The sequence below is a fragment of the Kogia breviceps genome, chromosome 15 (genome assembly GCF_026419965.1).
Source record: "Kogia breviceps isolate mKogBre1 chromosome 15, mKogBre1 haplotype 1, whole genome shotgun sequence".
Lineage (NCBI taxonomy): Eukaryota > Metazoa > Chordata > Mammalia > Artiodactyla > Physeteridae > Kogia > Kogia breviceps.
In genome coordinates, this window is record NC_081324.1 from 20,204,310 (window position 1) to 20,232,104 (window position 27,795).

The 27,795-nt window shown below is 34.7% G+C and overlaps 1 protein-coding gene across 3 annotated transcripts in view; it reads right to left on the reverse strand.

The window, feature by feature from the left end:
- DCC (DCC netrin 1 receptor) overlaps nucleotides 1-27,795 on the reverse strand; it is a 1,166,577-nt gene that overhangs the window by 219,880 nt on the left and 918,902 nt on the right. For all 3 annotated transcript variants that reach the window (XM_067014926.1, XM_067014925.1, XM_067014924.1), the window contains one exon: nucleotides 18,037-18,147. In XM_067014926.1, coding sequence (XP_066871027.1) covers nucleotides 18,037-18,147 — 111 coding nt within the window. The remainder of the gene's footprint in view (nucleotides 1-18,036; nucleotides 18,148-27,795) is intronic.

The following is a 27,795-nucleotide window of genomic DNA, read 5'->3' on the forward strand; positions in this document are numbered from 1 at the left end:
CAGACTTCTCTGGCTACCATATTTAAAATTGCAATCTTTCCCTAATCTCTTACTCTCCTAATAATCTCCTCTCATGTGTTTCCCCACAGAATTTATGGTCACTTATTGTGCTACGTATTTCATGTGATTATTTCATTATTCTTTGTCTCATGTCTCTCCATAAATTCTCTATAACTCCAGTAATTAGAACAGTTCCTGGCACAAAGTGCTCAAAAATACAGGAACAAAGTCTATATTTCCTATAAGGTTCAATACGTTATGCATGACTCATTAAATATAAAACTACCACAATTTTATATAACTCCATAACATTTTTAAGAAAAAAAACGGAATAACATTTTTTAACTTTGATGCTGAAACGAGATGAAAATATAGTTATTAATGTCATTTTCTCCTGGTCACCAGCAAGATTGGTCTCCTCTGGCTCCTGCTAACGAAAATGATTGCTGCTATGTACCGTCTGCTGTGGATATGGCCCTGCCAAGTAGGGTCAGGCAGTTGGTACTTTTGACAAATACGTGTTTATTCTCTATTTAGTATGCTGAATTTTATGGTTCATTTTGTTAGAGTTTTGCTCCAGTCCTTAACAGCTTATATTTCTTTACAGAGAATTACAGAAAGCAATTGACATACCCACACTCTGTCTTTCTAGACAGCTCCGGTACATACTAATGTGTTCATTTCTATTGGCAGGGCCTGTTCTTAGCAAAGGATATCATCTTCCTTAAGCCACTCACCTCTGTAAACTTTGAATGTTGTTTGTTTATAGCAGGGGACAATCACTTCTATTCATCATTTAATTCTACTGTGTTATTCTACTTTATTTTTTACAGTTCTACTCCTACCATTTTCTCAGACTTAACTTTTTAATATAGTTTTAAAAGTTACACGCAGCAAATTCACTCAGTGGTACTCAGTTCATGTACCACCACTCCCGCCATGGTACAGAAAAGTACCACCACCACCCCCCTCAAAATTTCCTCATGCTGCTTCCCTTTGCAATCATTCCCTCCCCCAATCTCTCAGGAAGCCTGCTGGCTTGGATGACTGGTGGATGCCGGTACTGTCCCAATGTGAATAACACATTGAGTTGTAACAGAAATGGTGCCTTGAAAGATCAGCTCACAACCTCCAATTGTTTAAAAGGATGTGTTTTTGAGCTCTCCATCTTTGTTATACTTGAAAATACCAAATGAAAAAGAACAACAAAATCTTTAAAACCACCCATGACCAATCTGTCTTTGAATTATGTAAGTGATAACTTCACCCTCTTTTGCTTCAATTCCATCATTAGAATCACTGTCAACTAGTTTGATGCAAGAGAAGGAAAACTTTATGTTCTACCAAAAGTACTGGCAATAGTCTCAACACTATTGAATAATATGATGATGGAAATATCAACTTTATTATTATATTTGTTTCTCAAATAATAGCAAATGTTTCTGCCCTCTATGTTCTGTTACACTGATCTACATACTTGTCTATTTCTATGCCAGACAGTATTATATTGGTTTTAAATCAGGTTTTATACTAAAAATGTTTGTTCTACTTTTTCAAAATTTTTTTGAATTCTTTTATATTTATTCTTCCATATAAAGTTTATTCTGATTGGAATAATATTAAATTAACCATTAATTTTGGAAGAACTAACAATTATGTAATGGCAAGGTTTGCATCAAAGAATATACATATCTTTCTATTTACTCATGTTTTATTTTTTATGTTTTAATAAATGTGCTATTATTTTCTTCATATACATTTGTTTACATCTTGTTAAATTTAGTCCTAGATTTACTTTAGGTTGCTGTATCAGTGCATTTCTTTTCTTTTTAATATTTAACTAATTATTGATAGTGTAATAAAAAGCTATTTTTGTTTGTGTATGTATATGTGTGTGTGTGTGGATCAAAACTTACTACCTTATTACATTTTCTTATTGGTTCTAATAGGTTTTCAGTGTAGTTTCTTAAAATTTCCAAATATGCAGTCACACCATTTATAAACATCAAGTCTTTCCCTCTGTAATAAAATGTTACTGCTTTTTAAGTGGTTTTTGTTTTTGTTTTTTTTCTTACCAAAACTTCTAAACTCTGTTGAAAAACAGAAATAGTAGAAATAGGAAGCTTCCTTAGCTTGTTTGGATCTTAAAGCCAATGGAGTTAGTACTTTACCATGTAGCATAATGTTTACTTTTTTACAATAATATTTTGAAAGTTTCTTTATATTCCTATATTAACATGAGTTTTTAAAAGATTGGTAATAACCATCTAAATTTACAAAACGCCCTCCTGCATCTATTGATAAAATGATATGACAAAACCCCTTTAAATTATTCCTTAATTAGATGGTGGCTTTTAAGATGCGCTGGATGTATGTCCTGCTTTTGTATCTAATACATCTAGAATACATCTAATCTCTTAATGCAGACAAGGCTTTATGATCATGAGCAAGAAGAAGCTTCATAAGACAATGATATTAGTATTTCATATTGCTGTCAAGGTTTGAGATCTAATTTATCAAAACAAACAATACCAATAAGCATTTGTTGAGTGTTTGATATATATCAGACATGCTGCTGAGTACTTTACTACCATTATCATAGTTAATTTTCACAAAAATGTGTTGATATTGATACTGTTGTTACTATATTTGTAGATGAGAAGATTCAGGGAAGTTTAGTTACTTGCCCAAGATTGTCTAGTGAGTGGAGCAAGATTCAAACCTAGTTACTAAGACTTCAGAGTCTACAATTTTATCCACTACATTACACTTAGAAAAAGTCAATCAAGTCATAGGCAATCAAACATTTCATGAGAGCATTAAAAAGTTTGCTACAGCCAAGGAAAGGATTTGGAATTTCTTTGAATATTTATCGAAGTCTAAATAATTTGTACCATCCTTTGTACAGTGGAGCTCTGAGATTTCGAACAACTCACCCAAGAACTAAAGCAGATTTTAAATTCCTTTCAAAAACCAGTTTTGGCTTTGCTGGCAACATTTCTTATATGTAAGGTGAATTCCACTTGAATGAGAATAAGGGGCTGGATTCTTCAATTTCATGATGACTTGGCTGCTGTACCGCTGGCTTAAACTTATCCCATGAGGCTATTTGTCAATCAGCAATGCAAAATATCATGGATTTCCTATCAAAAGCACATGTGAAAGAAATCCTTTTTCACAACATGCCACCTACATTCCACTGTGCATAAAATCTCATACTAACATCTTTATATCTCCAGATGACCACATTTGCAAGCTCAATGGTATAAACCCCGCCCACTCTTTACCCTCAAATTGGTACATCTACTTAGATGCATTGTAAAAGTATGTTTTTATCAAAAATATAGTCAAACAGGGCTTCCCTGGTGGCGCAGTGGTTGAGAATCTGCCTGCCGATGCAGGGGACACGGGTTCGTGCCCCGGTCCGGGAAGATCCCACATGCCATGGAGCGGCTGGGCCCATGAGCCATGGCCACTGAGCCTGTGCTTCTGGAGCCTGTGCTCCGCAACGGGAGAGGCCACAACAGTGAGAGGCACGCGTACCACACACACAAAAAAAAGAGTCAAATGAAAATAATTTCTGTATTTGTTAAAATTTAAAAATCAATTTTATAAAACTGTACCTAATATTTTTAATCTAAAGGGTATACAAGTAAACCATGTTGCCTAGATTTTAGGTGTTAAAAGTTATATTAGAGATGTAACATAATTTCTTTTGGACCAAAGAATTATTTAGAAGTATGTTTTACATTTGCAAATATATATTGGGCATTATATTATTATTAACTATTAGTTTAATTACATGGTGATCAATGAATGTGTTTAGTATGATCCAAGAACTTTAATATCCATTTCTTTATAGGCAAATACTAAATGTTCTATGGATGCTTAGGAAAAAGAAATATGATTTTCTAATTGTGTGGATGTTTTAGTTATGTCCAAGTAAATCTATATTCCTTCCTTTTTCTTTTTTTTTTAATTGGTTATGATGGGAGTAGGGCAGTCCTTTATTTTTTAATTTTTGAATTTATTTTTTTAATACAGCAGGCTCTTATTAATCATCAATTTTATACATTTGAGTGTATACACGTGAATCCCAATCGCCCAATTCATCACACCACCATCCCCACCCCCCCAACAGCTTTCCGCCCTTGGTGTCCATACGTTTGCTCTCTACATTTGTGTCTCAACTTCTGCCCTGCAAACTGGTTCATCTGTACCATGTTTTTAGGTTCCACATACATGTGTTAATATATGATATTTGTTTTTATCTTTCTGACTTACTTAACTCTGTATGACAGTCTCTAGATCCACCCACGTCTCAACAAATGACCCAATTTCGTTCCTTTTTATGGCTGAGTAATATTCCATTGTATGTATGTGCCACATCTTCTTTATCGATTCGTCTGTTGATGGGAATTTAGGCTGCTTCCATGACCTGGCTATTGTGAATAGTGCTGCAATGAAAATTGGGGTGCATGTGTCTTTTTGAATTATCGTTTTCTCTGGGTATATGCCCAGTAGTGGGATTGCTGGATCATATAGTAATTCTATTTTTAGTTTTTTAAGGAACCTCCATGTGTTCTCCATAGTGAGTGTATCAATTTACATTCCCCCCAACAGTATAAGAGGGTTCCATTTTCTCCACACCCTCTCCAGCAGTTGTTGTTTGTAGATTTTCTGATGATGCCCTTTCTAACTGGTGTGAGGTGATAACCTCATTGTAGTTTTGATTTGTATCTAATAATTAGTGATGTTGAGGAGCTTTTCATGTGCTTCTTGGCCATCTGTAAGTCTCCTTTGGAGAAATGTCTATTTAAGTCTTCTGCCCATTTTTGGATTGGGTTGTTTGTTTCTTTAATATTGAGCTGTGTGAGCTGCTTATATATTTTGGAAATTAATCCTCTGTCCATTGATTCATTTACAAATATTTTCTCCCATTCTGAGGGTTGCCTTTTCATCTTGTTTATGGTTTCCTTTGCTGTGCAAAAGCTTTGAAGTTTCATTAGGTCCCATTTGTTTAGTTTTGTTTTTATTTCCATTACTCTAGGAGGTGGACCAAAAAGATCTTGCTGTGATATATGTCAAAGAGTGTTCTTCCTATGTTTTCCTCTAAGAGTTTTATAGTGTCCGGTCTTACATTTAGGTCTCTAATCCATTTTGAATTTATTTTTGTGTATGGTGTTAGGGAGTGTTCTAATTTCATTCTTTTACATGTAGCTGTCCAGTTTTCCCAGCACCACTTATTGAAGACACTGTCTTTTCTCCATTGTATATCCTTGCCTCCTTTGTCATAGATTAGTTGACCATAGGTGCGTGGGTTTATCTCAGGGCTTTCTACCTTTCTCCATTGATCTATGTTTCTGTTTTTGTGCCAGTACCATACTGTCTTGATTACTGTAGCTTTGTACTATAGTCTGAAGTCAGGGAGCCTGATTCCTCCAGCTCTGTTTTTTTCCCTCAACACTGCTTTGGATATTCGGGGTCTTTTATGTCTCCATACAAATTTTAAGATTTTTTTTGTTCTAGTTCTGCAAAAAATGCCATTGGCAATTTGATAGGGATTGCACAGAATCTGTAGATTGCTTTGGGTTGTATAGGCATTTTCACAATATTGATTCTTCCAATCCGAGAACATAGTATATCTCTCCAAATGTTGGTATCATCTTTTATTTCTTTCATCAGTGTCTTATAGTTTTCTGCATACAGGTCTTTTGTCTCCCTAGTTAGGTTTATTTCTAGGTATTTTGTTCTTTTTGTTGCAATGGTAAATGGAAGTGATTCCTTAATTTCTCTTTCAGATTTTGCATCATTAGTGAATAGGAATGCAAGAGATTTCTGTGCATTAATTCTGTATCTTGCAACTTTGCCAAAATCATTGATTACCTCTAGTAGTCTTCTGGTGGCATTTTTAGGATTCTCTATGTATAGTCATGTCATATGCAAACAGTGACAGTTTTACTTCTTCTTTTCCAATTTGTATTCCTTTTATTTCTTTTTCTTCTATGATTGTTGTGGCTAGGACTTCCAAAACTATGTGGAATAATAGTTGTGAGAGGGGACATCCTTGTCTTGTTCCTGATCTTAGAGGAAATGCTTTCAGTTTTTCACCACTGAGAATGATGTTTGCTGTGGGTGTGTCATATATGGCCTTTATTATGTTGAGGTAGGTTCCCTCTATGCCCACTTTCTGGAGAGTTTTTATCACAAAAGGGTGTTGAATTTTGTCAAAAGCTTTTTCTGCATGTATTGATATGATCATATAGTTTATATTCTTCAATTTGTTAATATGGTGTATCACATTGACTGATTTGCATATATTGAAGAATCCTTGTATCCCTTGGATAAATCCCACTCAATCATGGTGTATGATCCTTTTAATGTGTTGTTGGATTCTCTTTGCTAGTATTTTGTTGAGGATTCTTGCATCTATATTCATCAGTGATATTGGTCTGTAATTTTCTTTATTTGTAGTATCTTTGTCTGGTTTTGGTATCAGGGTTATGGTGGTCCCATAGAATGAGTATGGGAGTGTGCCTTCCTCTGAAATATTTTGGAAGAGGTTGAGAAGGATGGGGATGGGTGTTAGCTCTTCTCTAAATGTTTGATAGAATTCACCTGCGAAGCCACCTGGTCCTGGACTTTTGTTTGTTGGAAGATTTAAAATCACAGTTTCAATTACATTACTTGTGATTGGTCTGTTCATATTTTCTATTTCTTCCTGGTTCAGTCTTGGAAGGTTATACCTTTCTAAGAATTTATCCATTTCTTCCAGGTTGTCCATTTTATTGGCATAGAGTTGCTTCTAGTACTCTCTTAGGATGCTTTTTATTTCTGTGGTGTGTGTTGTAACTTCTCCTTTTTCATTTCTAATTTTATTGATTTGAGTCCTCTCCCTCTTTTTCTTGATGAGCCTGGCTAATGGTTTATCAATTTTGTTTATCTTCTCCAAGAACCAGCCTTTAGTTTTATTGATCTTTGCTATTGTTTTCTTTGTTTCTGTTTCATTTATTTCTGCTCTGATCCTTATAATGTCTTTCCTTTTGCTAAATTTGGGTTGTGTTTGTTCTTCTTTCTCTAGTTCCTTTAGGTGTAAGGTTAGATAGTTCATTTGACATTTTTCTTGTTTCTTGAGGTAGGCTTGTATAGCTATCAACTTCCCTCTTAGAACTGCTTTTGCTGCATCCCACAGGTTTTGGATGGTTGTGTTTTGATTGTCATTTGTCTCTCTATATTTTTTGATGTCCTCTTTGATTTCTTCAGTGATCTCTTGGATATTTAGTAACATATTGTTTAACCTCCATGTGTTTGTGTTCTTTATGTTTTTTTCCCTGTATTTCTTTTCTAATCTCATAGCGTTGTGGTCAGAAAAGATGCTTGATATGATTTCAACTTTCTTAAATTTACTGAGGCTTGATTTGTGACCCAAGATGTAATCAATCCTGGAGAATGTTCCATGTGCACTTGAGAAGAAAGTGTAATCTGCTGTTTTTGGATGGAATGTCCTATAAATATCAATTGAATCTATCTTGTCTATTGTGTCATTTAAAGCTTCTGTTTCTTTATTTATTTTCATTTTGGATGATCTGTCCATTGATGTAAGTGAGGTGTTAAAGAGGTGTTAAAGTCCCTCACTCTTATTGTGTTACTGTTGATTTCCTCCTTTATAGCTGTTAGCAGTTGCCTTATGTATTGAACTGCTCCTATGTTGGGTGCGTATATATTTATATTGTTATATCTTCTTCTTGGATTGATCCTTTGATCATTATGTAGTGTCCTTCCTTGTCTCTTGTAACATTTTTTATTTTAAAGTCTATTTTATCTGATATAAATATTGCTACTCCAGCTTTCTTTTGACTTCCATTTGCATGGAATATCTTTTTCCATCCCCTCACTTTCAGTCTGTATGTGTCCACAGATCTGAAGTGGGTCTCTTGTAGACAGCATATATATGGGTCTTGTTTTTGTATCCATTCAGCATGCCTGTGTCTTTTGGTTGGAGCATTTAATCCATTCACATTTAAGGTAATTACCGATATGTATGTTCCTATGACCATTGTCTTAATTGTTTTGGGTTTGATTTTTAGGTCCTTTTCTTCTCTTGTGTTTCCTACTTAGAGAAGTTCCTTTAGCATTTGTTGTAAAGCTGGTTTGGTGGTGCTGAATTCTCTTAACTTTTGCTTGTCTGTCGAGCTTTTGATTTCTCCATCGAATCTGAATGAGATTCTTGCCGGGTAGAGTAATCTTGATTGTAGTTTCTTCCTTTTCATCAGTTTAAGTATATCATGCCACCCCCTTCTGGCTCTGCTGAGAAATCAGCTGTTAACCTTATGGGAGTTCCCTAGTATGTTATTTGTCATTTCTCCTTTGCTGCTTTCAATAATTTTTCTTTGTCTTTAATTTTTGCCAATTTGATTACTACGTATCTCCGCATGTTTCTCCTTGGGTTTATCCTGTATGAGACTGTCTGTGCTTCCTGGACTTGGGTGGCTATTTCCTTTCCCATGTTAGGGAAGTTTTCAACTATAATATATTCAAATATTTTCTCGGGTCCTTTCTCTCTCTCTTCTCCTTCTGGGAACCCTATAATGCAAGAGTTGTTACGTTTAATGTTGTCCCAGAGGTTTCTTAGGCTGTCTTCATTTATTTTCATTCTTTTTTCTTTATTCTGTTCTGTAGCAGTTAATTCCATCATTCTGTCTCCCAGTTCACTTATCCGTTCTTCTGCCTCTGTTATTCTGCTATTGATTCCTTCTAGTGTAGGTTTCATTTCAGTTACTGTATTGTTTACCTCTGTTTGTTCTTTAATTCTTCTCGGTCTTTGTTAAACATTTCTTGCATCTTCTTGATCTTTGCCTCCATTGTTTTTCTGAGGTCCTGGATCATCTTTACTATCGTTATTCTGAAATCCTTTTCTGGAAGGTTGCCTATCTCCACTTCATTCATTTGTTTTTTTGGGTTTTTATCTTGTTCCTTCATCTGGTACATAGCCCTTTGGCTTTTCATCTTGTCTATCTTTCTGTGAATGTGGTTTTTATTCCACAGGCTGCAGGATTGTAGTTCTTCTCGTTTCTGCTGTCTGCCCTTTGGTGCATGAGGCTATCTCTTCCTTCCTTTTTCTTACAATTCTCAGAGAGATGTGTTAAAATCTCTGAATATAACATTGGTCCTTATATGTAACTTCCAGTTCACAAAAATACAGAAAATAGAAGAACAAGTTAAATAATACCACAAGAAATAATTTGAGAAAAAGAAACATTAGGACTGCTCAAGTAGTGGGAAAAAGCACAGTTTTAAAAAAAAGTCAGAGTAAGAAAAAGGGATTGTGTTAGATTAAGAGATTTACGGGATATAAAAACTATATGCAGTGTTTCATTATAATATATAAATATTTTGTGTACATATGTATGAATGTATGTAGTCTTATATATGTATAAAGACAGAAATTAAAGATATATATTAGGGTGTTCTGTGATAATCTGATAATCTTTGGGTGGTGAGGCTTGTGTTGGTTTGTTGTCTACATTTTCTACCTATAATACTACATACTTAATGCTTCTGTAACAAAAGAGTATTCAAATGTTATGGTGGGTTTCTAAATTTGTCGATAAAGATTTGTCAAGATTTGCTTAAATAGTACAAATGTATGTTTTATAAAGCCATATCTTTAAAATTATTACATATTTCTTTAACAACTTACATATTTCTATAAGTCAATCCTTTTATCATTGAGAAGTAACCCTCTATCCCAAAAGATGTTTTTGGCCTTCAGAAAGTTACCAAAGATAAACCTACCTTTGTTTCCTGTTAGAATGATTAGTATTTTTACCCCATCCCTTTACTTCCAGTTTTTTCATATCTTCATGTTTTATGTGTGTTTATTATAAGTATCATAGATCTTGATGTTTTAAAAATCCCATTTAATAATCTATCCTTTAAGTAGTGAGTTTAATCCATTTATACTTATTATTATTACTATATGAGGATCTATTTATATCATTTTATTATGTACTTATAATTTCCTACTTACCCATAACAAATTATTAGTTTTCTTCTTTATGATTTTGTTTGAATGGACTGAAGACCCCCCCCACACACACCCCATTATTTTTTTCTCCTCTACTGAGTAAGAAATTATATACTCTGTGTCCTTCTAGTTGTAATATTTTCAATTTTGAGATCACATATAACTTGGAATCTAGAGTTAATTATATCTTTACTTTCACAAGAACAACATTAAAGAAAAATCTCAAAACTGTTTAATCTTCATGATCTCCTCTCCTTTACCACTTCATTTTTGTCAACTTTTTAAAACTATACAAAATACTATACTTTTTGTCTTATAAAGTCATAATTTGTTCAGATATACTCATATATTACATTATTTTGCTTATCACTTTCTCTAATCATCCTTCTAGTGATTTTCTTTCTATCTTTCTTTACAAAGTACACCCTTTACAAAAAAGATGGTGGTGATAAATTTTGTTTTCTTACGTGAAAGTTGTTTATGTCTCTCCTTCCCTTGAATAATTATTTAGTTGGATATACAATTTGGGGATGACGGTAATTTTTTTATCAGCACCTTGCAGATATTTCATTGTTTTCTGGTTTGTTATTATTGAGAATACTTCATCAATATACTTGTAGTTCCTGAATAAGTAATATCTCTCTGGGGCATTTCAAGCTCTTCTTTTTGTCTTTTTCTTTGTATCTTTTTTCTTTATCAATGTATCAAAGCTAAAGCATTATTCCTGAGTCTGATAATCCATGTATTTCATCAATTCTGGAAAATTCTCACTTCTTACCTCTTCAAAAATTATTCCTCCTCCATTTTTTATTTTCTTTAGGGATTATGACTGATGCATGCTAAATTTTCTCATTCCATGTTTTATGTCTCTAAAATTTTCTCTTCTTTTCTATCACTGTGTGTTAATTTTGTCTTCAGTTATGTTTAAAGTATTACGTAACACATTCAGTGACATTTCATTTCAGTGACTATATACTTTTCGTGTTCAAAGTTTTTATTTTGTTCTAAGCATTTAAATAAATTCTCAAATCTGGATTGGCCTTTTGAATTTTTTTTGGAAAACATCTTGTTTACATACTTTGTTAAGTGTTGCATGTTTCAGATTTGAAGTTTCATGACTTGAATATTGGTAGTTATCAATATAAAATTATTCACCAATTTCATGTATGTATGTATGAATATGTGTATGCATGTATTTTCATCACCTCCCTGGAATCCTGTCAATTTGTTAGCCTGATAATTCTTTGCCCAATTTTCATGTTTAATATTTTTCCTTTGTCTTAAAAGTATACAATTTAGCTTTGTTTTTAACAAGACTTAAGTCTTTCTTTTAAAAAAATAGGTAAATTCATTTTTGTTCAATTTTAGAATTCCTCTCATCTAGAAGTATTTTTGATTTTTTCCTTTCTAATTATTTTGGTATGTAAAGTTTTATTTATTTTTATTTTTCTAGAGATTTAGAAAATACATATTTTTAAATGTTTTTACAAAAGCAAATCTTGACTGGATATACAATTTGACATGGTGTTTATCTTCCATCAAATCATAGACAATTTAGGGCTTTAGCTTATGTTTTTAGATATCTATTAGGTAAGTCTATCATCGTAGAACATGTTGTTTATCTCTGATTCTTGCTCAAATAAAACTTTTGCTAAATGTTCAGACTCTGGAGTTCCAGATTTTTGAGCCTCTCATTTCAGTAATATTACTTTTCCCTTTTCTTGTCCTACTTTCTATTTCAAGTGTACTGCTCATTTTTTTCATACCTTTTGGCCTCAGATGATGTTAACATGAAACCAAAAGAAAACACAAACTGGTTTATCTTATTTTATACAATTTTTATTTTGGTATAATTATACTTAATTTTTGTCAATCATTGAAATGAGACAAACACAAAAATATTTTTTCTTCTGGCAGTTGTATTAATTTCCTATTGCTACTATACTGGTGTATTAAATTACCACAAGCTTAGTGGCTTAAAACAGCATAAATTTATTATGTTACATTTCTGGAGGTCAGAACTCCAATATCTGTTTCAGTGAGCTAAAATCAAGGTATCAGCAGGGCCTAACTCTTTCTTGAGGCTCTAAGGGACCATGTGTTTTCTTGCTTTTTTCGAACTTCCTTGGCTCATGCCCCACATCACTCCAACCTGCTTCTGCTGTCACACCTCTTGTCATTCTGAGCTTCCTACCTCCCTCTTCTAAAAACACTTCTGGATACATTTGGTCCACCTAGATAATCCAGGATAATTGCTTATCTCACAAACCTTAATTTAATCACACCTGCAAAGTCTCTCACTCACTGATCCCAGGGATTAGGATTTGGACATTTTGGGGGGCCATTATTCAGCCTACCACAACTCTTCCATGTATTCTTTTCTCCTTTCTTCCTTCCTTCTTTCTCTCCTTCCTTTCTTTTTCTATTCTTCAATTTCTTTCAGTTAGTCAAAAACTTATTTTTCTCATTTCTCCTTCTTCTGCCTAGAGATTTCCCACTTGTCAGAGTCTATTTTTTGAATGAATATGACATTTTTAATATGCAATGTTTCTTCTTTCTGGGCGGAGTCATCATCTTAGATTCTACCATTATTCTTAAAATAAACTTTAATGTGTTCCTTCTCAAAGCCATATGCCCAGTGAGTATCACATATCGTGCAGATTCCAAAAGGCAGAAGTTTTTTTGTGGTTCACTTCTCAAATGAAATGAATTTGCAGTAATTCCACTTTACCATTACCAAACAGGCTAATAGGGCTAATTATCTATTTCCTGGGGTCAGGAAATTAGAACCTGTTCTTAGATTCACAGTTTTTGCTAACATCACTCTTGTATTTTCAGGAGTCTCTGCATTGCTGATTTTTGCTAGCCAAGCTCCTCCATTTTAGGGTAGAGGTTTAATTTTAAATTATATCATTATTGATTTGTATAACAATTTCTACCTGTTCACTTTAATTTTTTTATTTTTTAAAGCAGCACAAATGGATGTCCAACCTCAATTTCCTGGAGGATGCCTTGCCAAACTTCATCATAAATTCCTTCATATCCTTATGCAAGACATTTACATAAGAACTTTGGGGAATTCTAATGATTTTGTTTTTTTAAGCTGAAATTTTGAGGCACAAAATAAATATTTTAAAACTTCCCAGCTGTTAGTAATAGCAAACATGCTTTCAGGGAACCCTGAACAAACAGTGAGGTTTGGCTCTATAATTAACAAAACATCCTAATTAAAAGGGTAATCCATAAGGAATTGGAGTATTTCTCCAAGTTACTGTAGATCTTCACACTGCTTAAGTCAAACAGAGAAGGGAAGAGAAACTACAGAAGTCACAGAAGGAGAGGGAATTGCTTTCATTGCTTTCAGCTATCTGTAAAAACCGCTGCTTCTGTTTATTAGCTGACATGCAAGGCTCAAAGTTACCACCCTAATGAGTAAAGCACACCTTCTGAGTTCACAAGGTGACTTAAAGGCAAAGGGAGAAAGTTATGCAACACCATGCACCTAGAAGGGCCAACACTGGGTTTCCCATCCAATGTAGATTTCTCTGGCTACAGCAAAGAATGCCTCCCATTTCAAGTGGTTTTCAAAAGGATTACTTCCTCCTTATCCAAAAACTTAAAGGAAATCAAAGCCATTCTATATGGAAATCTGACTTTGGAATGCTTAGCCATGAAAGCTCTGGTAGAAGTCATCTAAATCTCATTTTATAATTTAAACATTTACTTGAATAAGTTAAAATGAGATGAATATTTAAAGAAAACTTCTGTAGCTTAAATATATGTATATATTTATTCTATAGATTCTATATTCTATGTTATTTCTATATTTCCATATAGAAAGAGACCAAGCCAGTAGGCTGAGTATTCTCTTGGCGCTACTAGTGACCACTTCTGAGCTTGTCCATTCATCCAAACACTAATTCATATCAAGGGTTATACTTTCTACTGTTTGAGTGATGTAGTCAAAAGAGAAAAAACAGGAGGAAGGAAGAGGAATTGAAATCAGTTTCAGGGAGTTGCTCAGTGAAAAGAGATCATGGGTCCAGAAATTGAGAAAGCCTTAGGACCAAATATGTCTGGTCCTATTAATTTAGTAAAGTTAGTAAAATCAGTGCTTTACAAAGCAAGTGAAACACATCTTTCCCACATTCCTATAGTTAAATACCCTGAAATGGCTATTAGTTTCCATTATGTTTTAAATGTATACTATCTTAAATCATAAATTATAACAACATTATGTGAAAGAAGTATGAACTGTACTAGGTTTCTTCTATTAATTTTTCATTTACCTTTTGTCAGATTGCTAATGTGCATCTTATGATCAAGGACAAGAACTGTGTAAACAATTATAATCCAAACGAAGAAGTGGAAGAATGAGAGAAGAGGCAGTATTTGAAATGTGCTGAAATGTGTTAACCAGCTGCTAAAGGAGTACCATTTGGATGAAGGAGGATGAATTCTGAACTAATAGTGGTAGAAATGATTTTTCTTAAGGTATTCACTTTGAAAAATGTCTACTGTGCTGTCCTACACACCCTTCCCTGTAATCCTATCCATCAGTCCCCTTCCCCTGAAGTTTCTAGTTTAAGCACTATTTGTTTTCATGATGCCTGTTCAATCAGTGCAGCCATTAACTGTTAGTGCCTCAAGAGAGCTGTTCGTTTTTCACATTTGTACTCCCTGTTTACTTGGCACATCATAACCACTTAATCAATACTGAAATAAGGAAAAAAGTCAGGAGGGATGCTGCATGCAGAAGAGAGATATTATTAAGCTAAAAACATGGTATAGTTCAAACATCCAGTGAAACAGCATTTATTAAGACACTATTCATGAGCTCGGCATAGAGGTTCTTGATTAGAATAGATGTATGAAATAGATTCTACTTAGATCACATAGATATGAAAAGAATGCAGTTAAGTGGAAGTTTTGTGCCATCCCAGGAGCTGTGATTTACATTTTGGTTCTACTTACAATGTGAGTCACTCAGAGTGAGGAGAAAGAACACGTAAGTCAAATGGAGCATCCCATTCATCCTGGATATTTTATAGGACCTTCAGCACCTCCACTCCATTTATTTTCACTCCTTTCGGTAAGAGATATAGTCTCTTAAGTTTGGGTAAATGATATGACCTCATTTCTTAGAATCTTTTGGCTCGAATCACTAGGATTTTATTGTCATTGGGTCAGTTCTAAAGGATTCGTGGGGACTTTGCTTTGATAACCTGTATTGGGCATTGACTCACCAACCCGGTCTTAAGTGTCAGCTCCACAGTTACCAGCAGAGTGACTGAATCAAGTTGGTTTAATTTTCTTAGCTTAAGTTACTGTTCTTTAACAGTAAGGATAACAATATATACTCCACATGTATAGATGAGAGTATAAAACACAAGTATATAAACTTTAAAAGTTATTTCTCAAGTAAAATAGAAAAATGAAATATTCCTACAGTGTATCCTAACCATCCTTTTATTGTTTAAATAAGATAGATCATGTCCTCATGACTTCAGGCCCAGCTATCCTGGCCTCCTTGTCATACTTCAACCACCAACTAGGCTTCGATCTCTGGATGTCTCTTCTTGCTATTCCTTCTGAACAAAGGGCTCTTGTCTGACCTATTTGCATGGCCGTCTCCCTCACTTTCTCAAAGTCTGGGCTCATATTTTGCCTAATCTGAGAAATCTTCTCAACCCCCTATATAAAAGAGTACTCTCTAATCATTTGTTATTCCTTCTACCACACTTTATTTTCTTCTGATAATTTACCACTATCTATCTCTACCTCAATAAAATTTATACTCTTTGAGAGTAGGGACTTTGTTTATTGCTTTGCCCCTACTACCTAAAATAATGCCTGGTATATAAAATTTTTCAAGAAAAATTACATGTTGAATAAATGACTACATGAATTCAAGTTCCCTAACCTATTAATGAAGGTTGTATGTTTTGCAAAGTGTGAATTTGTGTAGCTCCACTTCTCGATTTACCTTATCTAAGACAAGTTAAATAACATTTTCTAAGCCCCAAGTTACTTTACTTTAGGGTTTACTTTAGGGTTGTCCTAACTGAGTTGGCCCATGTCTGCCTACTTCTAAAACATTTGTTGTGCTTTAGCCAGACTAGTCTCTTCAAAATGCAAACATAATTGTCAGTATTTTAAACAATTATTTCATGACTTGCTTAGGATTTATTTCATGACTTGCTTAGGATAAAGTGGGTTATGGCTTTAATGAGATTCTTAGGACAAAGTTCAAAATCCTTAATTTGGTCTTGCCAGATTTAGAACATGCCTGTCTTGCAAAAGTAACTGCATGCCATCTCTGTGTTTCAGCCTTGATGGTCTTTATTTCAGGTCCCTAGCAGCACCATGATCTATCTTGACTTCAAACATGCATTTACCTTGCCCTTTACTTCTCCTCTTCAATTTCTAATGTATGTTTTTGCATAGCTAATTCTTGTTCATCCTTCAGGTTTCATTTAGATGTAAATCTTCTCTACATCTGTCTCTTTGCCTATCTATCTATCTTCCTATCTTTCTATTTAGCCATCCATCCTATGCTGAACCATAGGATATGGCCAATATTCAACCAGGTTTGTATTATAACAATGGTAATTTCCTATGACTTCACTTAGAATGTTTGTCCTTCTAAGCTCCACAAGGAAAAAAATCATGTCTTTCTTATTTATTATTACATCCTCAGAGCTAAGCACAATGCCTGATGTTTAGCAAATTTTCTATAAATTCTCTTTGAATTAATGTGCTATCACATGGCAGTAATTATCATTACTGTCAAAATAGTGTACGTTGATTGTTTTACTGTCACCATAATCATGTTGTAAACCCAAATCTGTGACTATATTAAAATCATGTATGGCAGTGAGTTCTTTAGAAAGGGAAGAAGGGAAAGATCAAGAAGGAAGAAAATTAAAAGAAGGAGTTTAAGGAAAAGAAAGGGAGGACGGATTTGAGGAGTGGTGATGGAGAGAAGAGAAAGAGAGAGAAAAAGGAGAGGAAAAGAAAGAGATACAGAATTTTCACCTTCCAGTAACTTGAATATTTTCAGGTCTATCAGTGAAGAAGTGAATTCCATTGCCAGTTATATAGCCAGCCCTCTTGAGTCATCACATTTTCAATACACGTGTTTATTCTTTAAGCTACTTTTTTCTTGGCCCCAGTTTGAATCACCTAGCTTTAAGTTTACTGATCATAACTTACCTCTTTTCAAGTATCTTTCATTTTTATTAATTTCTACTTTGCTCATTTGTAACACTAATTTCTCTAGGGTATATTTTTGCTTTGTTATTTATATTATTTATATTTCTGTTTATTTTTATTATTTACTTTTTTTGTTGCTTCCATTAACCCTTTCTCTTGAATTGCATTTTGTATTTAGTCATGATGCTTTTTATTTCAAGTATTTCTCAACTGATAATTTTGAAGATGTTGTTATATTTAATGTAGTGACATGTGACTTTTATATGAATCTCAATATCTCATCCACAAGTATTTCAGACAACTATCAATTAAGCAAATAAGGCAGATTGTCCTTTATACAAAATAATAACTGTCAAATATTAATGACCATATAATAAACGTGTCAAAAATACATATTGCTGTTTTGCAGAAGCACCATAAAAGAGCCAGAGAAGCTATGTAAAGTAATTATGTTTTATGATTATTATCAGAAATTGCAGCCATTCCTGTGAAGAAAATGGTTAAGGTCAATTATTCAAAGTAAAATAAATAGAAAAAAGATCATTTCAAATTATTTTGAAAAAAAATAATTTGTTATGAAGACTATAATTTATTTATATTTATATGGCATTGCTGAAGACTCTGTATTCATTCAGCATTTTTTCTTTGTTTTGTTTTTGTTTTGCATCTAAAAATTTAAGAAGAATAAATATCCCCAATGTTGAAGTTTATCAATTTTTTTTAAGGTATCCTTTGAAGCTGAAGTAACGAAGAAGACAGAAATCAGAGTGACAGTGACTGGGGAAAGGTCTTACCATCTAGATCATTCTCCGGAGTCTCTGCTGTGTACCAGTTGGAAGGTGGTCCAGTGCCATTGACTGTCATGGCTGACACTTGAAAACTGTACTGACTTCCTTTCTCCAGTCCTGTGAAAGAATTTTCCCCAGAAGAAAAAAAAAAGAAAAAAGTTACTGAAAACAAGTATTTCTGGTGGTTTTTTAAAGTTTTAGCAAAATTTTAATAATAGTAGACATGCTTTACATTGTTTGTGATTGTTGTGGTAATTACTATTTTAGCCAAAAGGGTTGGAACATTACAGCAAGAAATCAAATTATTTTTCATACATTCTCATTTATTTTTTCCAGTTTACAAAAATGTAACCCTGAAAATAGCCTCAGGGCAGAGGCAGAATATAAAATATGAACAATGAAGAAATAATCAAAAATAGCAAGGATCATTTTTCCTCACGGTTCAGCAGAGGCCTGCCTATAAATCAAGAAGAGTCAATCTAAAAATTTATGCTCCATCATTCATTCAAGGTCAGTGACTATGTTCCCTTTGGGCCAAGAAAGAAAACTCCAAAGCCACTGTACTTCAGCAGAAAAACTAGGTCTTTGCCTCTCAAAAACATCACAAGACATAGTTCGTTTTGCATTAGCTTCCATACTAGAGCATGAAGAAAGTCTATCTCTACGATAATTTGGACATACATTATAGGACACAGTGATGACCTTAGAGCTGATTTTCCAGTACACAGAGAGTATAGGTAGACAAGAGAGACCCTGTGTATCATGAGTTTGATACGTGTAAATTTTTAACGTAAATAATTTTCCTTTTAACTGAATCTCAACGTTGCTCATTAACATGAACATTTATTGTAAAACACATGACGCTTGTCAAAAGACCATATGACTTTTTTGAGACACTGAGGATTCAGTTTAAACTGACAAGTTCTTAAACCTCAATGAGTTAAACAACACTGATAAAAAATAAAATAACACCTCTCTGTTTTTTCCATTAATTTGAAATGCCATGAACATTTGGAGCCCAGGAAAAGTCATAAATAAAACTATTAGAGAAATGATGCTTCTATCAAGTACAAAGTTACATACTTGTATATTTTGCATAGGAAGATGAGTAAATCTTGGTACTGAGAAGAATTCTAACTTACTACTAATAGGAGATGGTGTTTTACATGATGGTTAGAATGGAGTTGTTAATGTCGAAGGGCAGTTGTCTTCAATAACTAGTTGTTGGGGAAGCTAGTAAAATAGTCTTGTTCAGGCTTCAGAGACAGAAGTTGGCCTCTGACCAACCTGTGACCCTACCTGGACTGCGCGCCTTCTTGCTCACCTAACAAATGCTGCTAGCAAATCAAATGGCGTTTACGATAAGAGAGGGAGTGGGTCTTGGAATTTCTTGAGCCCTGGGGACCTGGCCAGTCCCCTGGGGTCTGAAAAATCCTGTGACACCCCCCCCCCATGGCGAAAACAACAGCATTGTTTAAGTGAATCCAGAGCTGCAGTTTTGCATGCAAACTGATTGTATGAGTTTGCGGCCTGTGATTATAAGCGGGAACCCCCAGAACTGCAACTTGAAGTCTCACCCATGGGGTGGCTGCACTGCCTGGGACCCTTCCCCAATTGGGGTTCCAGATTGCTGTTACTCAGGACTTCCCAGCTGCTGCTGCTTGGATCTGGAAGTAGGTGTCGGCCCAATTCGGTGATGTATGCTCTATTATATACTTTGTTAATATTCTTATTCCTTTCCTTCCAATAATTGTATATTGAAATTGATATAATTCCTTCTAATGATTGTATATTGAAATTAAATTAAATCACCTTCTAGTAAAGATTTGATTGAAGCTGTTTATTTGTGTGAGATGAGTGGTTATTTTGCCAGGGAATCCAACAAACCTTAAAACTGAAAGCAGGCTTTTGGCGAAACACTAGTACTGTTAGAGAAGACAGCTTGATAAACTCACCCACACAAAATGCTGTCCTCTTAAGAGGCTTCTAATTTTATAAAATAGACTGGAAGGCATGGACTGAGAATAGTTTTGGTGCTGTTGTCTTGTTATCATCTGTGTTTTAATTGTATATCCATAGAGCCACTACAGTGCCTGACACAGGGAAGGCACAAACACAAAAAACAACTGTTGAAAGATCCACTAAAGCAAGTCTTAGCACAAAGGAAATACTAGACTACAATACAATATCCAACACCATCAGCAAGGTGGTGAACGGATGCTTTCGAACATAAAGCCTTTGTGTGCCTTAAGTAGGCTTGTGCTCACTTTGACTTGTCCCTTAGTTAATATGGCATTGATCTGATAACATTTTTCACCCTTCATAGGTGCTGTTGTTGATTTCTGAGGCAGAAGAATTACAGAGGCTCTTCTGGGAAGTTAAAAACTCACAGGGAGGGACTTCCCTGGTGGCGCAGTGGTTAAGAATCCACCTGCCAATACAGCGGACACAGGTTTGAGCCCAGGTCTGGGAAGATCCCACATGCCATGGAGCAGCCAAGCCTGTGTGCCACAACTACTGAGCCTGCGCTCTAGAGCCTGCAAGCGACAACTACTGAGCCCATGTGCCACAACTACTGAAGCCTGTGCACCTAGAGCCCATGCTCTGCAACAAGAGAAGCCACCTCAAGAAGAAGCCTGCACAACGCAATGAAGAGCAGCCCCTGCTCGCCACAGCTAGAGAAAGCCTGCGTGCAGCAATGAAGACCCAACACAGCCAAAAATAAATAAAATTAAATCTTAAAAAAAAAAAACCCAAAAAACAAAATCTCACAGGGAGAGAACTCTAGGAAGAAATGTTTATCAAATTATTGCAATCATTGCAGCTCATGACTTTCATAGTGGTCTCACCTCAAATAGTTTAAGCCCATCAAGAATATACTCTTTTACAGTAAGGGGAAATTTAACTTCATTTTTGTTTGAAATGGATGGACAATTATGTCAGTACCACCTCCAGTGACTGATTTGAAATACTTTCTGTGATGGTCAGTTTTATGTGTCAACTTAGCTAAGGTAAAGTCCCCAGTTATTCAATCAAACACTCAGTGTTGCTGGGAAGGTATTTTGTAGATAAAACCGAAGTCCATATTCAGTTGCTTTTACATAAGGGATATTATTCTAGATAATCTGGGTGGATTAATCACTGGATTCAGTCAGGTGAAGGGACTGAAGAGCAGACCGAGGCTTCCCTGAAGAAGAAATTTCACCTGCAGACTGCAGCCTCAGCTCGGGAGTTCCAGCTATCTTTCCTGATGGCCTGCCCTGTGGATTTCGGAATTGCCCAGCCAGCCATCATAGTCAATTAAGTCAACTGCTTGCAATAAATCTCTTAGTATATATCTTCACTGATTCTGTTTCTCTGGTCAAACCTAGACTGACATACCATTCTCTTACATGCAATAATTTGACTATAAATGGAAATCTTTCTGAATGCCCTATATTCCATTCCAGTCATTTGACTTTAAATTGAGTGGTGTTTCTCATGCAGAATCTATCAATTTTTAACATAAGTTAATTAAAATATCTCAGTATGAAGTAGATATGCAAATTTCTTCTTATAATTTTGCCAAATTTCAATTTACATATTTTGAGTTTAGGCTCTGTCAGTATCATTAATTCAGTTTTGAGTAAAACAGAAGCCTACTAATAGCTTGAATAATAACTTGAAGTAACAATTAGAAGGCAGTTAAAAGACCAACCATTGCGTGTTTCCCCTATGAGGCCTCACCTGGCACCCCCCAAGCTACTTATCAGAATACCCCGTCTAACCATATACAGTAGGGTAGCTTTTCATATCTTTCTCTCTATGATATCAGTAGTGAATCTTTAATACGCTATATAGAGTAGTATGTAGGTCAACCTGAAAATCCCGTTAACTTCTGAAATATTATATTTTAGCTTAAATTTTAAAACGTTTGTATTTTATTCTAGAATGTTGCTGTCGAATCCCACTAACACCCAGAAATTCTAGATTAAGTATAAGAAAATAAAGATATATATAACATTCCAATATTCAAAGAGATCATAATGTCTAGTCAAACGGCCCATCTAATGCTGTACATCCAACTAAGTGGTCCTGTAAATAAAGCAGGGATACTTTTCGAATAAGAAATTCACCGAGGGATGGAATCCACTCCAACAGTTTTGCTTGTTAATAAAAGTTCTTCTTTAGATTGCATTGAATCTGCTTTACTATAGTATTACCTACAGATAAATCTGAGTTTTACACAGTGGGATTAAAAAAAAAATTAAATTCCACTTTCAAGATATCTTTACCCAAGCCTTCTGATTCTAAATTCAGTGCCTTCTGTACCAGACCTTTAGCAACAGAATTAAACCTGTGACCCTCTTCTAGTCTAGATAAATGGAGGATGCAGTGATAGGCAAAACCAGAAATTTTGGCTTTTTAGAGTCAGTCAGTACATTACCCTGAATTCTAGGTTTCAAATGTTCTTGCTTTTTTGCTGTGAGGGGTAGTTGGCCAGACAAGTTTTAGATGTTCTGAGAGCTTTTTTGGGTTTTGTTTTGTTTTTTTTGTGGTATGCGGGCCTCTCACTGTTGTGGCCTCTCCCGTTGCCGAGCACAGGCTCCAGACGCGCAGGCTCAGCGGCCATGGCTCACGGGCCCAGCCGCTCCGCGGCATGTGGGATCTTCCCGGACCGGGGCACGAACCCGTGTCCCCTGCATCGGCAGGTGGACTCTCAACCACTGCGCCACCAGGGAAGCCCTCTGAGAGCTCTTTTAATCTCAGTTTCTCATATACAGTTATTAGGTAAATAATAGCTGCATTTCTACCTTAAAGTATTCTTTTGAGAATCAAATGACAAACTGCTTTCAAAAATAATTTATAAAATTAGGCATTTAATAGACATAAAGATAACTAACATTTGCAGATTATTTTCTCACTTGAAACACTCCATTGATGGATGGATGCATGGATGGATGGATGGATGCATGCATTCATTCATTCATTCATTGGAGATGGGATAGAAGGAAACCAGCGTGTAATCAAAAGCCGTTTTGTGTATGTATTTCTCAAAGCTGTTATCTGAGATGTGTTTTCTGAGTTGGGCTAATGGAAATATTAAACAGTATTTCAAAAATAAGTTGGTAGGAAAGTTTTGACTTAATCTCTTCTAAAGTTACTCCGTTCCTCTAGTTGCAAGGTTAATCCTCAATTTTTATTATTCAATAGATATCTCTCTCCATCCCTGCATTATCCCTTTACATACTCACACAACCACCTAGTCTTTGCTGATGGTCAACATCATATTACCTACAGTTTAAGAGTTAAGAGTATAGGTTTTCAATTCAGGCAGAATTAGACTTAAGTTTTTGCTGCACCACTTATTAGCTGCATGACGTTGAAAAACTTACTAGCCCTCTTTCTTTGCCTAAGGTTTCTCAACAATAAAATGTGTATAGGAATAAAAAATTATTATAAAGATTAAATTTTAAAAATAGATAAAGTTTTATTTTCTTATCATGGATATTTTTTCAGCTGTATCAAGGTATACTTAATATGCCAAAAATTGCACATATTTAATGTATATATTTTGATGAATTTGGACATATGTATACGTTATGATACCATCACCACAATCAAGGTAATAAACCTATCTATCACCTTCAAAAGACTCTTTTGTCCTCTTGCTTTTATTATGTTTTTTTAATGCTAAGAATTCTTGGCATGATAACTTCTAAACAAGTTTTTAAGTGCATGATACAGTACTGTTAATTATAGGTACTTGTTGTACAGCAGATCTCTAGAACTTATTCATCTTGTATAACTGTCATTTTATACCCGTTGAACAACTCCCCATTTCCTCTTCCCCCTCTCCCCTGGCAACCACCATTCTATTCTCGGTTTCCAAAAGTTTGACTATTTTAGATACCTCAAATATGTGGAATCATGTATCTGCCCTTCTGGGACTGACATTTCACTTAGCATAATATCTCCCAGTCCACCCATGTTGCTGCAAATGGCAGGATTTTGTTTTCTATTTTAAGGCTGAATAATATTCCGTTGTATGTATATACCACAGTTTCTTCACCCATTTGTCTGTCGATGGAGATTCGGGTTGTTTCTCTACCTTGGCTATTGCGAATAATGTTGCAATGGATGTGGGAGTGCAGCTATCTCTTTGAGATCCTGATTTCAATTCTTTTGGATATGTACCCAGAAGTGGGATTGGTGGTTCATTGGCAGTTCTATTTTTAACTTTTTGAGGAACCTCCATACTGTTTCCAGCATAGGAGCTGTTGTCAAAGTTGCTATTGCTGCTATTAGTGTTATAAATGTTAACATTGTTTATATCAATGCTCTTTTACAGATTGACACAACAGCCAGCGTCACTCACAATAAAGGGAGCTAAAGATGACAACATTGTATAGTACAAGGAGCACATAAGTAGGAATCAGAACATCGGTGCTCTAGTTGGAATCTGTGCCATTAACTAATGGTACATCTTAGAAATGTCATTCTTCAGACTTCAGTTACCTCTTCTATAAAAAAAGCACTTTGGATGAGAGGAATTGTGTGTTTTCTGTTCTGTTTGTCAGGGACGTATAGTTCAGTCTCAATGTGTGTGTGTGTGTGTGTGTGTGTGTATGTGTGTGTGCCTAGCTGCTTCTAAGCACAACTTTATTCTAAAAAGAAGTATGGTATAGGTAGCAATGCTTTTCTTAGCTGTAAAAAACATTCTATTGTTAAAAGCAGATTGTCTTCTGCCTGTTTCTATCCCCGATAATAAGTGCCTTCAAACTCTGTAATTCTTCAGTTCTTTTCTAGTTTCTTAAAACTTATGCTCAACAGATGATGTATTATTCAAACAACATAATTTCCCTTTATTCCCCTAATGCTAACCTTGTTATAAAATTGCTATGCCACTATTTCAATTTTTCAGTCCATAAAACACCAATGCATGTTTACCACTATATTTTTATATTGGCCACGAAGCATGAGAAAACTCTTAAATTCAGTTCCAAACAACCTTCTCTGAAGAGCACTCAAAAATTAAAAACAGCACTTTAAAATTTAGCTGACGTGGGTTCCCACAATAAAATTGATAGCAGTGATTTAAAATCCTTGTTATAACTCTGAATTACTTTGTTATTACAGATGTCTCATTATCCTAGAAAAAGAAAACACACAACAAAAACCAACTGCCTAACAAATAGAAGACTATAAAAAACAATATTTGAGTCTCTACATCTGAATATTTATACCATCCAAAGGAAGCATTATGGCATTTTCAATTTTCTAACAGCCAAATCGACATATCCATGTACTTTACAGGTATTGAAAACATGGGGGCAAATCCTGTACATTTTAAAGTGCTGAAGATTCATATAGAAACTCAATTACTTCCACTTACTACAAAGCGGGTAAGTTACTAAATATATCCTGAGGACAAGTCAAAACCACAGCCGATCAACCAGTGTGTAGTACTTCCTGATTCCTCGATGCTTTGTAGCATGAAAGGCATTTCCACTACATCTAGGAATGCAACCATGCATTACTAAAGCCAGGACACAGAACTAGGGAGAGGAAGACAGAGGCTTTGCAAAACTTGTTTTTAATGTTTGAAGAGTATGAGGCTATCCTCTGGGTTTTTGTAATTCTTTATTTCAAATTAAAAATGAAGGCTGTGTGAGTTTTTGCAATACATATCAAGTACAGTTATAAAAATAACTGCTCAGGTTATGTCTGCATTCTCAAATTCATTTTATAGCAGTTGAAATGAAGAAGGAACATTCTGAATAAAGGCTTCAAGTTTGGATTCCAGATTCCTACAAATCTATAAAGATGGGAAGGGGCATTTGTGCATCATTTCAATAACAAGCTAATTAATTCATCCTATTTCTTTGCTTTTGACTGGAATGATATTAAACCAGAGTGAAGACGGGTTATCCTATGCTGATTAGAAGTGTTAATTGCCACATATATTTTAGAGGAATAAAGATATAGGGATGAATTGTTTATTTTTGGGTAACTAAAGTTTCATTAGAGGGGATAATTCAAAATGATTGTCCTTGAGAGGAAAAGTAATGAAAGGTGTCTAGTGAGTAGATACTGTATACTTGGAACATCCAAATATAGCCTTTCCTGGAAACATGGTCTTAACAGATATAATTAGTTTAGGACCTTGAGATGGAAACATCTCTGGTATCTCTTTCTCTTCTTATAAGGGCCCCATTCCATCATGTGGGGTGCATCCTCATGACGTCATATAAGCCTAATCATCTCCCAAAGGCCCCACCTCCTAACACCATCACATTGAATGTGAGGGCTTCACAAAATGAATTTTGGAAGGACACAAACATTCAGTCCATGATGCATAGGGTTTTTGTTTGTTTGTTTTGTTTTCTCTTGTCTTACCAGTAAAATAAGGATAAATACCTCTTCTATTTCACGGTTTTTATGAATCTGAAAATGGATTTTTCAAACTGTAAAGTACAACCAAAATACTTTACTGTTATTATCAGAGAACCTTACACACAGACTTTATTCAAATAAAGTGAAAATACGTCCAGACAGAGAGAAGAATTTGGCAAACAGAACCCAGAACTATGTGCTGTTGTATTTGATATACTGTTCACTCTGTTTGGAATTCTCCTTTGTCCTCCATCCTCCAACCCTTCAACACTCACAACTGGGAAATTAATTTTGACTTATCTTTTAACACTCAACTCAGACGTCATCTTTGACAATACTACAGAATCTATACCCAACGAATGGTGTCTTTATAAGAAGAGAGATATAGAGACACACAGGGGAAGTGATGCAGAGACGGAGACAGAGATCTGAGAGGGGCATCTATAAGCTGAGGAATGTCAAGTAACCATCAGAGGTTAGAAGACAAACATGGGACATTTTCTCTCAGAGTCTCCAGAAGAAACCAATCCTGCAGACACCTTAATTTCAGATTTCTGGTTTCTCCCGAACTGAAAAAAAATCTGTTCTTTTAAGCCACCACATTTGTGGTAAATTGTTAAGACCCCCCCTAGGACTAATATAGCATCTTTGATAGTAAAATGGCTAAAACTTGCTGCTCTATATAGTTATCTTTTTAAACAATTTTGCTTTTCATTGAAAGAAAATCCTAAAATTTGAATATTTAGAGAGTCAAAATTTTGGCTTGATTATATTAAGCTGAATGTGTTAAATTCCATTTGACAAAAAACCCATACATACTAAACAATTCTTATCAGTAAGGTCATTCTTCATTTATTTTCTTGACCAGTTCCTTCTTAGTTGTTCAATGGGCATATTAAAGTCAGTGGTAAGAAATCTTCAATTTTGGTAATCAAAAGTTATAATATAACATCAGTCTCGACATTTTATTTGTTTTTCACTGTACTAATGCAGTTAAAATGCATATTTTATTGTTACAAAAGTAAGCAATAATCACTATTAATATTTTGATATTTAGAACATATTATTCTAAATATTTTCTTACGAATTTTTTGGTTTATAAATATGGACTCATGCTTAATACTGATTTAAAACTGAGTTATTCACTTAACATGCTTGAAATATTTAACATGTAATTTAATGTTTACATTACAGTATTCTCAATAGATATACAGTATTCCTTGATATGATTTTGTCTGAATTTTCTAGTTAACTGACTATAGTTAGATACTTAGGGTCTTTTTTTTCTTGTTATTTGCTATTAAAGTAACTGTGCAATGAACATGTTTTTAGTTCAAAACTTGGCAAAAAGTATGTCTGCCGAATTGGAACAAACTCCTAGAAGTTGGA